General features: G+C 34.6%; 1 protein-coding gene across 1 annotated transcript in view; it reads left to right on the top strand.

Annotated features, from left to right (window-relative positions):
• The first annotated feature begins 5184 nt into the window (after positions 1–5184).
• The window catches only part of LOC123679215 (ras-responsive element-binding protein 1-like), a 59570-nt gene continuing 48069 nt past the window's right edge, over positions 5185–16685 (top strand). Inside the window, exon 1 of the mRNA XM_045616666.1 lies at positions 5185–5442. Coding sequence (XP_045472622.1) covers positions 5313–5442 — 130 coding nt within the window. The 5' untranslated portion in view covers positions 5185–5312. The remainder of the gene's footprint in view (positions 5443–16685) is intronic.

Here is a 16685-nt window from a genome sequence, read left to right on the forward strand (position 1 = left end):
TTCTTGTTTTCCACGGACTGGAAGGTTTTTTGGTTTACCTGAGTCTGGGTCAAGCTGGGTCCATCAGATGGTCGTCTTCCAGAAAGTTCCCTTCAACTAGATCGCCAACAGTTTGTTGGTTATTTGGTCATTGTTGTGTTCGTTAACGGTTTTTACTCGACTTGGATGATTGACCTATTTTGTAAGGAGCGAAGGAACTTTTTAGCCGTTATGAATGACTATCAGCTATGTTCTACTGGTTTTTGAAGATGGTAAAGGTTAAAATAGGGCTGGAAGTGATGACTCTACATATCATGATGAATCAGTACCTCTCTCCCCTTGCAATAAGTGATTCAGTTCATGAACAAGAAATAAAAGTTTAATGTGCAATCAATTTGATTATTGTGAATGATTAGCATAATTCAAAGTTGCGAGGCAGTTGTGGTGTATTTCAATTTTTTCATGAAGAGAGGAGAAATTCAACAAATATTGCCTGAAAAATCGCATAGTTATCCAGAAATGAGGTTTCTCAATCTTACGATTAAACACCTCTCAATGTCACCGAACATTATTGACAACCATTGGTGGAATTCATTCCGTTTTTATTTATATATCAAAATTAAGGCATCTTGTCAATTAAATGAAATTGATCTAAAGGTCAATTTCAACGATTATAGTAAAATATAATGGTTCATTAAGGATGAATTTATCTATTTGACTATTATTAGATAGTTCTATTTTGTTCAGTAAGATCGATAAAATTACAAAATACATATTAAAAAAGTTTATGCTCGTACAAGAATTATCAAAAAAAAAAATTGATATTCAAATTTTATCGTAATTATTCATTATAATAGATATTAATGTTAATAGATATAATTGATACTCATTGATACAACAGGTTGAATAATTATTGGTTTAATGAAAATGAAATTCATTCTTAGTGATTCTACTATTAATGATGACTCATTAAAGTTTTTCATAGATCAGCCAAATTTTGAATCCTTTGGGACAAATTAGTGAAACCGTAATATTAGGATAGAAACAAGTTGAATGATTGATTGCCTCTAAATTTGCTGTAAATAAACCACACACATTGCAGTGCATACAGATTCGCTGTCTTTCTCGTGCCAGAAAGGCTCCTCAAAATCTTTTTCAATTTCTCGTTATTTCTCACCAATCAGTGAAGATATTATTTCTCTTCATTTTGGCACAATTCACCAACTATCAGCTTCAACTACTTAACTTGTCTGAACCATCTCAATCATTCTGTACTCACCCCTTGATCGCAAACATGCAAATGCGCATTGTTACCCCTTCAAATTCTAGTCTTATTTAAATCAGGTCAAATTGTAAGGTCCCACGAGGGGTCAAGCAGGAAGGTGTAGGCAGGTAGCGCCCTACGTACCTACAGGTACCTTCTGGAAGGGCAAATTGACCACGACCAGCCAGTTGAACCGAGGCGATATCCGATCCTTAAAAAAGTCTTACCTGGATCGGAGTTCTGATGACCAATGGCCACATGAGAAAGTTTGGACGTAGATGGCCAGGTACAAAGGCATTGAACGATCTAATTTTTATCGGTCATTCATTGGAAAGGATATTTCGACCGTTGAAGAACCCTTCTTCTTGTTTTCCACGGACTGGAAGGTTTTTTGATTTACCTGAGTCTGGGTCAAGCTGAGTCCATCAGATGGTCGTCTTCCAGAATGTTCCCTTCAACTAGATCGCCAACAGTTTGTTTTTTATTTGGTCATTGTTGAGTTCGTTAACGGTTTTTACTCGACTTGCATGATTGGCCTATTTTGTAAGGCGCGAAGGAACTTTTTAGCCGTTATGAATGACTATCAGCTATGTTCTACTGGTTTTTGAAGATAGTAAAGGTTAAAATAGGGCTGGAATTAATGAATCTACATATCATGATGAATCAGTACCTCTCTTCTCTTGTAATAATTCATTCAGTTCATGAACAAGAAATAAAAGTTTAATGTGCAATCAATCTGGTTATTTGTGAATGATTTGCATAATTCAAAGTTGCATGAAGTTTGCGATGTATGTTTAAAGGACTTGATTAGAATATTTCTAATATGTCATAATAAAGGGAGAAGAAATTTAACAAATACTGGCTGAAAAGTTGCTCAGTTTTCCAGAAAAAATATTTCTCAATACCTACCAATGGTCTCGAACATTTGTTATAGTCATTGCTAGTATTTATTCATCAGTTCTTTATATTTTTCACCCAAATTAAGGCTTCTAGGTGATCAACACGAAATTATTCTGTTCATTAAAGATCAATCAGTCTACTAACTCATGATTATAGAGTTCCATTTCGTTCAGTAGGATCTAAAAATTACAAAATATAATATCATAAAAAACAATTTGAGTACAAGAATCCCAGAGGAATAAGATTGATATTCAATCTGTATCCTAATCTATTGTATCTATTGTTATAGCTATAGATGATCATGAACATAATTGATACTTATTGATACACCAGGTTGAAAAACTATTTGTATGATGGAATTGATTCTCAGTGGTTTTAACATTAATAATAACTCAACCTGAATCCATCCAATTTCTCTCTTAAGTCAGCAAAATTTGTAATCGTTTCCGAAAAACTAGTGGAACCGTGATAATAACAATAAAGAACAAGTTGAATGTTTGATTGTTCCTACACATAGACATAAGTGTTTACTGTTACTTAGACAGGCACATTGCTGTGTACACAGATTAGCCAGCTTTCTCATACTAAAAAGGCTCCTCAAAATAATTTTCAATTTTTTCACAATTTCTCACCAAACAGTGAAGATATTATTTATCTGCATTTTGGCACAACTCACCAACCATCAGCTTCAACTACTAAACTTGTCTGAACCTTCTCAATCATTCTGTAGGCTCACCCCTTGATCCCAAACATGCAAATGTGCATTGTAACCCCTTCAAATTCTAGTCTTATTTAAATCAGGTCAACTTGTAAGGTCCCACTAGGGGTCAAGCAGGAAGGTGTAGGCAGGTAGTGCCCTACGTACCTACAGGTACGTCCTGAAAGGGCAAATTGACCAAAACTAGCCAGTTGAACCGAAGCGATATCCGATCCTTAAAAAAGTCTTACCTGGATAGGAGTTCTGATGACCAGCGGCCACATGAGAAAGTTTGGACGAAAATGGCCAGGTACAAAGGCATTGAACGATCTAATTTTTATCGGTCATTCATTGGAAAGGATATTTCGACCGTTGAAGAACCCTTCTGCGTGTTTTCCATGGACTGGAAGGTTTTTTGGTTTACCTGAGTCTGGGTCAAGCTGGATCCATCAGATGGTTGTCTTCCATGAGTTTTTCTTCTACTAGATCGCCAACGGTTAGTCATTGTTGAGTTTCTTAACGGTTTTTACACGACTTGCTTGATTGACGTATTTTTTTTTAAGGGGATAAGGAATTTGCTAGCCGTTATTGATGAATATCAGCTATGTTCGACTTGTTTTTGAAGCTGGTAAAGGTTCAACTAGAGCTGAAGTTAATGAATATCATTATGAATCTATACCTTTTTTTTCGCTTGTAATTCATTCGGTTCATGAACAAGAAATAAAAGTTTAATGTGCAATCTATTTGATTATTGTGAATGATTAGCATAATTCAAAGTTGCATGGCAGTTGTGCTGTATGTTTCGTAGAATCGAAATGAATATTTCTATCAACATTTCTACTATTTCATGAAGAGAGGAGTAATTCTACAAATATTATCTGGTAAAATCACCTAGTTTTCCAGAAATGTGGTTTCTCAATCTTTCATTGGAATACCAACCAATGTTCTTGAACATTATTGACAATCATTGATGGAATTCATTCAGTTTTTTTATTCACTTAAATTAAGGCATCTAGTTAATCAACATGAAATTGACGTTTCAACTTTTCAATATTCTGTAACATTATTGACAGTCATTGGAAGAATTTATGTATATTATATAAATAATAAATTAGTTTTCATTTATTCACATTGCTTAATTGTCATGCATGGGTCAATTTTCAAACCTCTACCTAAAAAGCTGCCTAATATCTCAAGGAATGAAAATTCCCTTATTTTTCCATTTCTTGTTAATCTATATTTTTAATCAAAATTAAATTGTTCATTAATATTGACATTTATCAACGATCAATTAAATTACATATTATAAGTAATTGTTTTATATTACTATTTCGCTTGCTAGTTTGAAGAATTTTATTTGAAGCAATTTTTTTTTTCAGAAACCTCCAAGTATTCTTCAGCTAGAGCACATACAGCCTCCAAGACGTTTTATGTTCGTTTGATTTTTGCCTAAATCTGCTGAATTGATAGCGATCTTTTTACTTGCTCGCACTAGTGTTACACTGTCTACATGATTCGTCGAAATAGAACAAATTTGTAAAAAAAACACACGGATTCCACAACAAGATGACAAATTTCGGGAGAAAAATTGTCCAAAAATTTCGCAAAATTTGGGTGTCCGTATTATTCAACTCCCATCGAGAAAGTATTGTTTTGATAAAGAATTCTTGAAATTAAGTGTATGTAATCCCTAAATGCACAATTCACAGGTTATTTGATCAGTTGTGATAAAAATAACCCTTTTATCGTCCCAACCAATGGGGTTGCACCAAATATCCCCACTCCGGACAATAAAACAAAATCAGGTCACTGATTCAACCCTTTGCGATTTCATTGCTGAAAGATCTCAACCCTTTCACTTTCATCTCTTTCTCACTCACACTGTCATTCAATGTTCCAATCCCTTTCTATGCAAATTAGAGGGAGGTGATTTTTCTTTCTCTTCATCCCTACGATGATGCTACTGAGATGATTCAGCTTCAGTCGTTCTTGACTACCCAAGAACTGCACATCTAAAAAACTCAAACCCTTGTGATAACCTACGCAATACCAACTCAAGAATAATTAAGACTTTGTTAGATATTTCGTTATAAGTAACTTTTCATAAAAATTTCTTCGTGTTAGTTAAAATAACATATTATCGTTTTTTCGTTTTACATTATAGATTTATATCGCCTTTGTTAACTTTTCGTATTTTTATTCACATAATCAATAATTGTATCGTGTATTTTCGAATTTTAAAAATCAACGGTAAATTGGTGAATTCTCGTTGGATAGAATTACTTCGTGTTCGTTTAAATATTATTATATTATCGTTATTTCATTCGTTTTGGATATTCATCGCCTATGTTAATTTTTCGTATTTTATTAAAAAAAAAATTATTATTGCATCGTGAATATTCGGATTTCAATAATCGACCGGTAAATTCTCGTTGGATCGAGCTGTGCGTTGATGATTAGTAGCAGTGATTTATGGAGGCTGTAAATGACAGAGATATGGAAGCAACTGGACGTTATAGAACCACTTATCAGAGGCACGTGGACATGAAGATTGAGAGGCAGCATCATGTGAGGAGAAGCCTGTTTGCAGAGCTACTTTCCGGTAAGTTACAATTCTTATCTGTACGAGAGAAAGAGTGGTGTGGTCCTAGAGATACTGGCAGATGACTTCTTGGAATGTGGAATTGTAACAATCTCGAGGAATGTCGAGAATGACATCTTATTGTTTCGTTTGATTACCAGTGTTTCTTGTGGTTTTGTGACGCCACATTACGTTTGGAATTTACGTTTATGGATCTAGTTTATTTTTTTTTTTTTCGGGAGAGCGTTGTACTCTGAAGCTGTGAGGAACAACAAACGAACACTCTCTGTATTTCAAATGTTTCAACCAATTTTTTGGAGTTACTTTTTCGTATCATTACATTTTGATTTTTCAATAGGGAAGTGAAACAAAGAAAAAACACTAGTCCTTAATAGGCGTTGAAAAGTCAATGGTCAGTTGCAGAACCTGTTTATCAACAACTTTGAATAGTTCTAACAATATCTATTGTTCAGTTTGTAGGTGTTTAATAAAATATAAATAGAATAAAATAGAACAGGTGGAATTAAAAATGAAATTTTCAATAGAGATACCTTGAAATTTTAAACTTAAGGTTCTTTCTTCTTACTCATGTTGTTAAAATCAACACAATGGTTTTTCAACTGCAAATATTTTGATGATAATCATGATACATAGGTAATAATATGACGTATTATACAGAATTTTCCTAAATTGGAGGTACAAATGAAGAGAACAAATTCTTCGGATCATTTTGCGAAAACAAGTCCTATAAACATGGACTCGAAAATGCTTTGTTTTCGGGATACAGGGTGTTAAAGTTTGATTTTTTATAGCGTCTGCACTTCACAGGATTTTTAACTTAAATTTAGCATAGGTATTTCGATTTGAAGTTTTCATCATGTGATATACTAATTTTGAATTCAAATCAATACTATGATATTTTTTCTGAAACAGTGGCTGCTTGTTTCCTTCAGAAATTTTGTTTAGTGGAGCACTAGTAGTTTAAAAAAATTTACAAAGCAACTTTAGTCCAGTACTCCTTTTTAGTTTCTTGTAGTCTTTTCATATCTTCTACCGATTTCGAGAAAAAATCTCTAGTAATCCTTAGGAAAATGCAAATTATTATAATTAATATATTAAGATCCAGTGGGTAAGCTATGATGAATAAATAAATTATAAGATTTGGTACTTATTTACCTGATCTGTAGCATCTGACTACAAGAATCACCCTGTATCTCGAAAACAGAGCATTTGCGGGCTTATGTTCAAAATTATCCAAGAATTCTCTCATTTTCCTTTGTACCTCCCATTAAGGAACACCCTCAATATATTATCTTTTTTTGCATTTACAAGGTTTTATGACTCGTTCATAATGAAAACTTGTCGGGCGTGCCAAAAACTGTCGCTTTATATTATTGTTGTATAAACATCTATTAATCGACTATAGAGTGGGTTATAAATCAAATCGAGTTGACCATGACACGTGCCACTCAATAGGGGTAAAACGGACACTGGTCAGTTCACAAAACTAGTTTTACGAGCACCTCATTCATCTCAGATTAGCTACACAATAGTTAGTACCTGCTATGTATCAGGTCTTTTCATGGTGGTTTCCTCCATTCAAATAGTACCTATTCCTACTAATAGTTCAGTTCAAATAGTATAGTCAGGTATAGTTATAAATGGAATACGACAAAAAGGCGGAATTGTAAAAGAACTACTCAATAGAGAATCATAGAGATCGTTATTTAATGATTTCTTGAACTTATTACTTTATGGTTTCCACTAACAACAGATTTTATGATAGGGTGTTTATCAGTATAACAAATAATATTAATAATAATTTATTGGTATCCTCATGTACATTGAAGAACGATTTATATTAATTTTACAACAACAGTGTAATTCAATATACAAAAAAAAGTTCTAAAACACCAACCAATCATACGCATTATCACGTGATCATATTAACTTTTCAAAATGAAATATAAATATGCTAGTTATGTTTAGAGTCATACCATATTCCTTTTAATGTTGTGGATGTTGATTCCTAAAATGCGATTAAAAAAGTTTTTTTTTTAATATTGGATATTAGATGTAGTGATATATTGAATTATGTTTTCTTGATCATTTTTTATGAGTAAATCTGAAGCATTAGTATCATTCTTGGTCAGGTACCCAAAAAGTATCTATTCTCCAAAAACCATTCAGATAAATCTTCAATCTAATAGCTCCAGATCATAAAACCCCTCTTTTATCTCAACTATGATAAAATCCAGTTTACATCTCAACGTACACATCTCAATAGAGGAGAAGAAGTTCATCAATCATGGGTTCTTAAAAGGAAGGTAGAAACCAGAGACAATTAAAGTTTATGTCTTGTTCATAATGTTGTATTGGTTAGATAACAGCTTCCGTAGGTGATGACCATTTAAAGTATCTTGTAGAAACTTGATTCCATTTGCAAGAACTGCATTTAACAATTTTAAGATGACCAACGTTGAGTTTCGTTTATGAAGATTTTTGTATTGTTGTTCAGATGAAGTTTTAATATCATTTTATAAAAAACTGTTAGGGCCGGCAATTCGGCCCAGTTTGCTGGTAGCCTTTTCATATTTAATACGTGATTTTAGAAGATAACTTAAGGTTGTTGTGTGAAATCGAAAAACTTGAAAAAAGAACAAGCATTCAACAGCTTCTAACTCCATATCCGTTCTTTTCTCATTGTTCACATAGAACTTTAATTTTGTAAAACTTTTTCCTCCACAACTTCTTCAAGATGTTTGTTGATAATGACCTTCAGTCTCTTATCAACTAAACCGAATCTATTTCAAATATTAGTCTATTTTTAAACGTATACGATGCTTGGAACGTGTGAAACTTTTAAGGGAAGTTTTAAGTTGAATCCTCCCTTTGCGGTATTCTTCAGGGACGCTTCCTGGGCCGTGGGAATTCTTCCGATAGTTGTTGAGAATCCGTAGAGCCAACTAGATAACCACCACCACCCTATCGATAGTGTATATCGATTAGGATTTCGGAAAACCATTCGTCAAATTACGTAGTGGCAGAACTCGAGGTGCATTTTCCTATCCACAGTTTCCCAAGAGATATCCCGATGTGATAACATCGAACAGGAAAAACATCGTACGTAAGGAATGATTAAAATAGGATCAGTAGACTCGGAACTTTTCCTGTGGAAAAACTCTGATTTCGTGTCTGCTTTTTATCGCTCGGTATACGAGATTTTCCTGTCTGGACGGATAGTTTCGTTGAAGTTTGGTGACGCTGATTCATTTCCTTTGGAGAGGTTTGCGTATCGATTGTCTCGAAAAAAAAACAGTCAGAAGCTCTCCAATCAATAAATAAATATGAAGTTTTTCGGAGTACATTGGATATAGTAAAGGGTGTTTTTTTTAGAGCTATATAACTTTAAATTGCAATAAAACAACGATGGATTATTCGATTGACATGAATTTTATTTATCCGCAAGATAATCTTGTGGCATTACATTTTAAATATGATTTCTGGCATATCACCGCCACGGCTGGCTCGGATGTAGTCCAATCTGGACGTCCAATTTTCGATGACTTTTTTCAACATTTGTGGCCGTATATCGGCAATAACATGGCGAATGTTGTCTTCCAAATGGTCAAGGGTTTGTGGCTTATCCGCATAGACCAATGACTTTACATAGCCCCACAGAAAGTAGTCTAGCGGTGTTAAATCACAAGATCTTGAAGGCCAATTCACAGGTCCAAAACGTGAAATTAGGCGGTCACCAAACGTGTCTTTCAATAAATCGATTGTGGCACGAGCTGTGTGACATATTGCGCCGTCTTGTTGGAACCACAGCTCCTGAACATCATGGTTGTTCAATTCAGGAATGAAAAAGTTAGTAATCATGGCTCTATACCGATCACCATTGACTGTAACGTTCTGGCAATCATCGTTTTTGAAGAAAAACCGACCAATGATTCCACCAGCCCATAAAGCGCACCAAACAGTCAGTTTTTCTGGATGTAAAGGTGTTTCGACATACACTCGAGGATTAGCTTCACTCCAAATGCGGCAGTTTTGTTTGTTGACGTAGCCATTCAACCAGAAGTGCGCTTCATCGCTAATGGACTTAGTGCGCGATACGTATTCCGCACAGAACCATTATTTTCGAAATGCAATTGCACTATTCGCAAGCGTTGTTCAGGCGTGAGTCTATTCATGATGAATTGCCAAATCAAACTGAGAATGAATCACTTGACAGCTGTTAAATTGGTCGCCATCTTGAAGAGTAATGCCAACTTCAAGTTAAATACCTCGAAAAAAAACATCCGTTATAACTTCGTACGCAGTACAAAGTTTGGTCATCGTAGGAGCGCCAAAGCAGAAATGAATGTGTACCAAAGTTTGACTGATACGCGAAAAACCACGTGATGGTAATCCCTCTTAAAAATCTTCGATAAAGCATTCTTTAGAATTTTCTCAAACGCCAAGCAGACGACGCAAGTATGTAACATCACGTGCTATCGGCTAGAGCCAAGTTGTAATCGTTCTCAGAGTACATCGTTCGATAAGATCCGATTCCACTTTTACCTAGTTACAAAATCAATTCGTGCCCGGCTTTGTACAGGAAATTAATTGATTTTGAATAAATTACCGCTCGTTAAGAATGTCTAGAAAGCAGATTGAACTGCTGTTTCTATACGTTTGTACGCTTACGATGAATTGCTTCCAAAGCTAAAATTGAAGTGGTCGTGTGATTCGTTAATGAACTACTCAGGTTTATTGACGCTGCTGGCGTTTTTTATTGAAAAAATTACGGCTTTGTGTCAGGAGAAATGTTTCTTTTGGGGTTCTTTTTTCCAGTGTTGAAACCACTTTTTTTCTTAGGGGATCAGCAGACGTAATTTCAGAATTTTGAGAGTCTCGACTCACTGATGAAGAGTTTGAGGTCAAAATCAATTCTGACCGGCCGTCTGATCGGTCGCCATATATAAGATACTTTAGATACTGCTCTAAACCACAGAATATCTTTTGGGTTTCCAATTTTATCGATTATTTGCAGGAATAGTCTAAGAAACATCAAAATGCAAGAAGATATGAGAAGGGTAGAGTTGTCGTATGGTTTAGGGTTAATTGCAAGAAAAGGAAGCATTTTTCTTCTTCTAAGATTTGGCCCGATATACAGGGTGATCCTGGTTTCCTCGTCACGGACAGTATGAGCAGATATTTATTGTTCTTCTGCAGTCATGTCAAGAAAATTTCTAGCACAATGACAAAATATGTACAGCTTAATTCAAGGGAACTAGATCAAACTTATAACCACTCGAAAAGCTCCTTTTGTTATAAGTGATATCAAATCCTTCGAAACTCGATCAAATTCGAGTTACATACAGTATGTACTTTTGTTCAAACTCATATTTGAGACGAATCGGCTCAAGACTGATAAAATCACGTATCATTGAATGTTCTCCTTCTTTTTTCTCATACTTACTAATTCATTGAAAATTTGTTTTTCGAAATTCGTTAAATTACTCAAATCAACTACCTACATATAATGTTTCTCCTTTTTAAGATAACCGTGCTGATCCATGCTCAACTTGAAATATCTCAAGAAATATTTACTTTATCGCCATGAATATGAAGTGTTAAAAGTGTTAAAGTCGAAAAATCACCCACGTCGTACGACTCTGGTGGTAGCTAGAAAAAATACTACCCTGTAGATTTGCAATCAAAATTAGCATATCACATGATGAAAACTGTAAATTGACATGTCTATGCCAAATTTGAATCAAATATCTTGTGAAGGGAAGGTCCTATGAGGAAAAAACTTGAAAATGAATCAAGCTTCTACGCCCTTTGTCTTAAAAACAAAGCGTTTGCAGGACCATGTTTTTAAGACAGTTTTTTCCTAAAACCATCTGAGAAATCTCTTATTTTTGTTTGTACTTTCGAATTAAGAATAGCCTGTATAGTTCCTATATTTACAGCCGAATATGAAAATAATATGTTAAATACTGTGTACGAGGTACAAATAATTCACGAATTTGGAAATAAAACATCCTGTATCTCAAATAAGAGACACATTTTATCTATAGGTAATTTGCATTGAATCTTCGTATTTGGTTCTCAAGATTCTTAAGATGAATTATTTCCACTTAGTCACCCACTTATGACGCATCCTGTATATACTTATACATTCATTAGAATAGCTTCAGGTACAAACCTAGATCAAATCCATCAATGATAGATATCCATTCCCCAAAAACAAGAGGTCCTCTAGGTCCAAAACCACCCACTCCATTAGTAAGGCAACAGCAGACGCCAAAGGGTTGTTGACGTGAAATGGACTGCTGAAATTCAGATTTACCTAACCTAATCATCATCGATTAATGATGCCTACCGTCAGATGTCTTGTTCTTTGTTGTTGCAACGGACATTATGGTAATTATATTCGATTTTGGGTTACTACCAGGTGTTAAACACAAAAGGAGATCGATGAAGACAAACGATGCTACGGTGGAGGTCTAGACAGTATAATCTGTTAACCCACTAAAAAAATTAGGTTTTTTGAAATTTTGGATCTTCACTCACTGAAAACACACAGAACTTTTTGTCAGATTCATAAAATAAGTACAGATCTTAGAGTAATAAACATAGATAGAGGGAGCATATGTCATTTTCAGTAAGCAAATTTTGTCCGCAACATGAACTATCAAATTTGACATGAAACGCGCGGATATGAAAACATATCAGTGATACGATATTTCACTCAATTCGCGAGTATCTCCATAAAGAACGCACTTCTTATGTCCCATAGTGAATCAACGTTTCATATTAACTCAAAATATATTGAAATAAATACCTAAATATATCAGAAATTCAGAAAACAAACTTCAAGCGCGACAAACGACGTGAAACAACCGATAACACTAGGAGAGCTAAAGTTGCCAAATCTTGGATTTAAGCAGGTAGATACAGAAAATAATAAATATTCTGCTTATTATAAAGTAGACAATTAGGAAAAATATTGGATTCCAAATATTCAAATTTACATATTTAATCGGGAATCACTCAAATAAATATATTTCATTCAATATAATATACATCCATACGATATAGTAAAATTGTGGATTTGAAAATAAATCACAATCCGACAACGTAATCTAACCATGTTGGGGACATGTAAAAATTGTGTATACTCCTTCTATGTATATATTACTCTATGAACGAGTTCAAGTCCTTCAAAACTCGCTAAAATTCGAATTATATGAAATAGTCCTATCCCAGACTCATGAAAAAAATTCTACAATTCACAAGTCTAATTTTAGTAGACTTTTTCCCAAACAAAGTTAAAACATAGAAAGTCTGAAATTCAGTAGAATAATTTATATTTGACATTGAATCGACACATACACAATCTGAAAACACCGAACTTGACAGCTCCTGATTAGTTCACTTAACACTCAATACTCGCAAAAGTCAATTACTTCTGATAAATGGTAAAGGACATTTCAATGGCCACTTCGATGTTATAATCATTTATAAAGACTCTCCATTTGATAACTGAACAAGCTCGCAAAAGTGATTCTCGGATTATAAAAACGTCTACAGGCTAAAACCACTAAATCATTCAATGGTCGCAAAACCGTTCCGCGCGCTAACTTCAAGCCCTTATCACCTATTAACTAACGGTTTGTCATTGAACATCTCCATAGGAATTCAGCAAACAGCCAAATAAATCTCGACCCTCCAGTTCTACTTGACAACCAGCACAAGGTGTGACCTCTGGTCGTAGGTGACTTTTACCTTCTGACCCTTCTTCAGTTGGAAGGTCAGCTTTGACCACAGTCCAGCCCCTAGAATTACAAGGTAGCACACTCTTTGACATGCAGATTAACAGTGTTTAGTAACTTGTCAACTGTCAGTTAAGGTCTTCCTTCTTTCTGATTAATTGCAGGGGCCAAGAATAGGGCCATGGGTCAAAAGGCGATACCCTTGTTTGAATAGGTAGGAAGTGTAGGTAGTCAGGTAATGTTTTCACCCCTTGACTTTTATTGAAATGGTTCTTGGGTATAGTCTTGACGACGTTGAAGATCTTTTTAAAGAAGCTCTTGTTTTGCATATTCGTTTTTCAACCGGAAATTTACTGATCCCCCTAAACTTTCAACTGTTTATAATTTTTGAAAGTTATAAAGGGTGTTTTTTTTAGAGCTATAGAACTTTAAATTGCAATAAAACAACGATGGATTCTTCGATTGACATAAATTTTATTTATCCGCACGATAATCTTGTGGCATTACATTTTAAATATGATTTGTGGCCGTATATCGGCAATAACACGACGAATGTTGTCTTCCAAATGGTCAAGGATTTGTGGCTTTAAATAGCCCCACAGAAAGTAGACTAGCGGTGTTAAATCACAAGATCTTGGAGGCCAATTCATAGGTCCGAAACGTGAAATTAGGCGGTCACCAAACGTGTCTTTCAATAAATCGATTGTGGCAAGAGCTGTGTGATATGTTGCGCCGTCTTGTTGGAGCCATAGCTCCTGGACATCGTGGTTGTTCAATTCAGGAATGAAAAAGTTAGTGGAATTAGTAAAGTTAGTTAGTAGTAGCGCAACATGTCACACAGCTCATGCTACAATCGATTTATTGAAAGACACGTTTGATGACCGTCTAATTTCACGTTTTGGACCTGTGAATTGGCCTCCAAGATATTGTGATTTAACACCGCTAGACTATTTTCTGTGGGGCTATGTGAAGTCATTGGTCTATGCGGATGAGCCACGAACCCTTGACCCTTTGAAGACAACATTCGCCGTTTTATTGCCGATATACGGCCACAAATGTTGGAAAAAGTCATCGAAAATTGGCCGTCCAGATTGGACTACATCCGAGCCAGCCGTGGCGGTCATATGCCAGAAATCATATTTAAAATTTAATGCCACAATATTATCTTGCAGATAAATAAAATTCATGTAAATCGAATAATCCATCGTTGCTTTATTGCAATTTAAAGTTCTATAGCTCTAAAAAAAAACACCCTTTATAAGAGAAATAATAAGCCAAAGCTCATGAAATAAACATAAATTATAAAATATCAATAACAAATATCCAGATTCATAAATTTCTTTAACACTCTGTATGTATACCAATGGTTCTCAATTAATTCTCAACCATCGATTGTTTCTGGTCTTAATCGACCGAAGACCAGGCTATTTGATCGAGGTAAACGATATTTGGCCGAAGATATTACACAATGATGACAAGGTGAATATCGATATAATGGAGAATTGCTTACTCAAAAAAGCTATATATCAATAAATTCTATTCATCACTATACTCAACATAACATCCGGTAGAAAAGCGGTCATCGTGATGATATTTGATCACTCTGTTAATCAAACAATCAAGCTCCGAAAATTCCAATCGCCGATGCAATCTGATAGAAAAAGATCCGAGAACAGTCAGATGTTACTTATTTTGTGTCCTACCAGTTTTTATTTTGATTTTATTGCTTAGGCTTAGTTACCGATGACAGTAATGAGTACATTATGCCTTTGTGCCAGTGGCGTACCCAAGAGGGAAATAAGGGATGTATATCCCCCCCCAGGAGGAATGTCCATTATATATGAAACAACCTTATAAATCAAAATCTTATTATGAGTAAGCAAACAAACTTCTTCAAAAGAAGGAAAATTAGAAAAATTTTTTTCTTTATAACTTCCATCAACCAACTTATGGTAATTGGCGATAGGAATATTCTTATTTACAGTCAGAGACTTCTTCACCATTGAATATCAAGACCATAAATTTTAATATTTCTTCCACTTTCTCGACAGTTTTCGTATTAACAGACATTTAGAATAGAATTTGGTGACGAATTCGATCTCAGTAAATGGACATTGTGAGGTAATGTTTAAATGATCTGTTCTCAGAACGACAGCTCAAAAATTATTCCTTCTTCTAAACGACTACTGTTTGAAAAACCTCGTATGCATTTCTAAGTACTAAACGCTCTATTCCTTATCTCCACAATCTTCCAAAAGAATAAAAATTAATCCATCTTGTACCAACAACAAGCGGTCAAGCGTTTATACACACCATTGTCATTATGCCTTTGAACTCTGGCTCTGGCCGTCTCTAAGATAATAATAATAAATGCTCTGGCTTCATTAAAACGAGATCTTGGAACAAGTGAGATTGTTGAGGTAACAGTGTTTTGTCTCGTACTAATTTGAATACGGTCAACTTGGTCGTTGAAGATACAACTTGATGTTAATAAATCCGCAGAAGCCATTGTGGCATATGATCTTTTGTCTTCTTTCCCAGGAAACTGGATTTTTCGTTCAGGCCTTTTCGTGGACACTTGCTCTCTTTATTAGTGTCCGAAATTAATGCCGTGTCTTATTATCTTAGTAGGTTTTGGTCGCGATGCGCTGTTTTGTGTCATTAAAAGCGTGTGAATTATGCGCCTTTGGAGCTACGCGTGAATAGGTAATTTTTTCTGAGAAATAATTGTGAAGAGTTGTGTCTGCTTTAGATCTTTCGAATGAATTTGAATTCTTGAAGTTTGTTTCCTGAGAAGAAACAAATTGATATTTTAGAAATTTCAAAAAGTTCTGATCATTCTATATTTTCTGAGTTAGTAGAAAATGTGGTTACTCTGTTTCCAATTGTGATTTTTTTCATTCGGTTTATGTATAAGATATCGAACTGACAGCTAATTTAAATATTACTTGGGTTTGAACCTCAGAGTAATAAACATAGATAGGGGGAGCATATCGTCGGCTAAGAGTGTAAATCTGCTATGTCCATAATGAACAATTTCACAGGAGACCTAAAAAACCGTACAGTAAGTGTTATAATAATAATAATAATAATTATAAGAGAGTTTATTCATGAAAATACATTCAATAGAGTTTATTGAATGTATTTTCATGAATAAACTCTTTTATTATTATTATTATTATTATAACACTTACTGTACGGTTTTTTGGTCTCCTTTAAAATTGTTCATTATGGACATAGCAGATTTACACTCTTAGCCGACGATATGTCATTTTCAGTAAGCAAATTTTGTCCCCAACATGAACTATCAAATTTGACATAAGGTGCGCGGAAATGAAAACATCAGTGATACTATATTTCACTCAATTCGCGAGTATCTACACAAAGAACGCACTTCTTATGTCTTATAGTGAATCAACGTTTCATATCAACTCAAAATATATTGAAATAGGATAATTACCTAAATATATCAGAAATTCAGAAAATAAACTTCAA

The sequence above is a fragment of the Harmonia axyridis genome, chromosome 1, assembly GCF_914767665.1.
Source record: "Harmonia axyridis chromosome 1, icHarAxyr1.1, whole genome shotgun sequence".
Taxonomy (NCBI): Eukaryota; Metazoa; Arthropoda; class Insecta; order Coleoptera; family Coccinellidae; genus Harmonia; species Harmonia axyridis.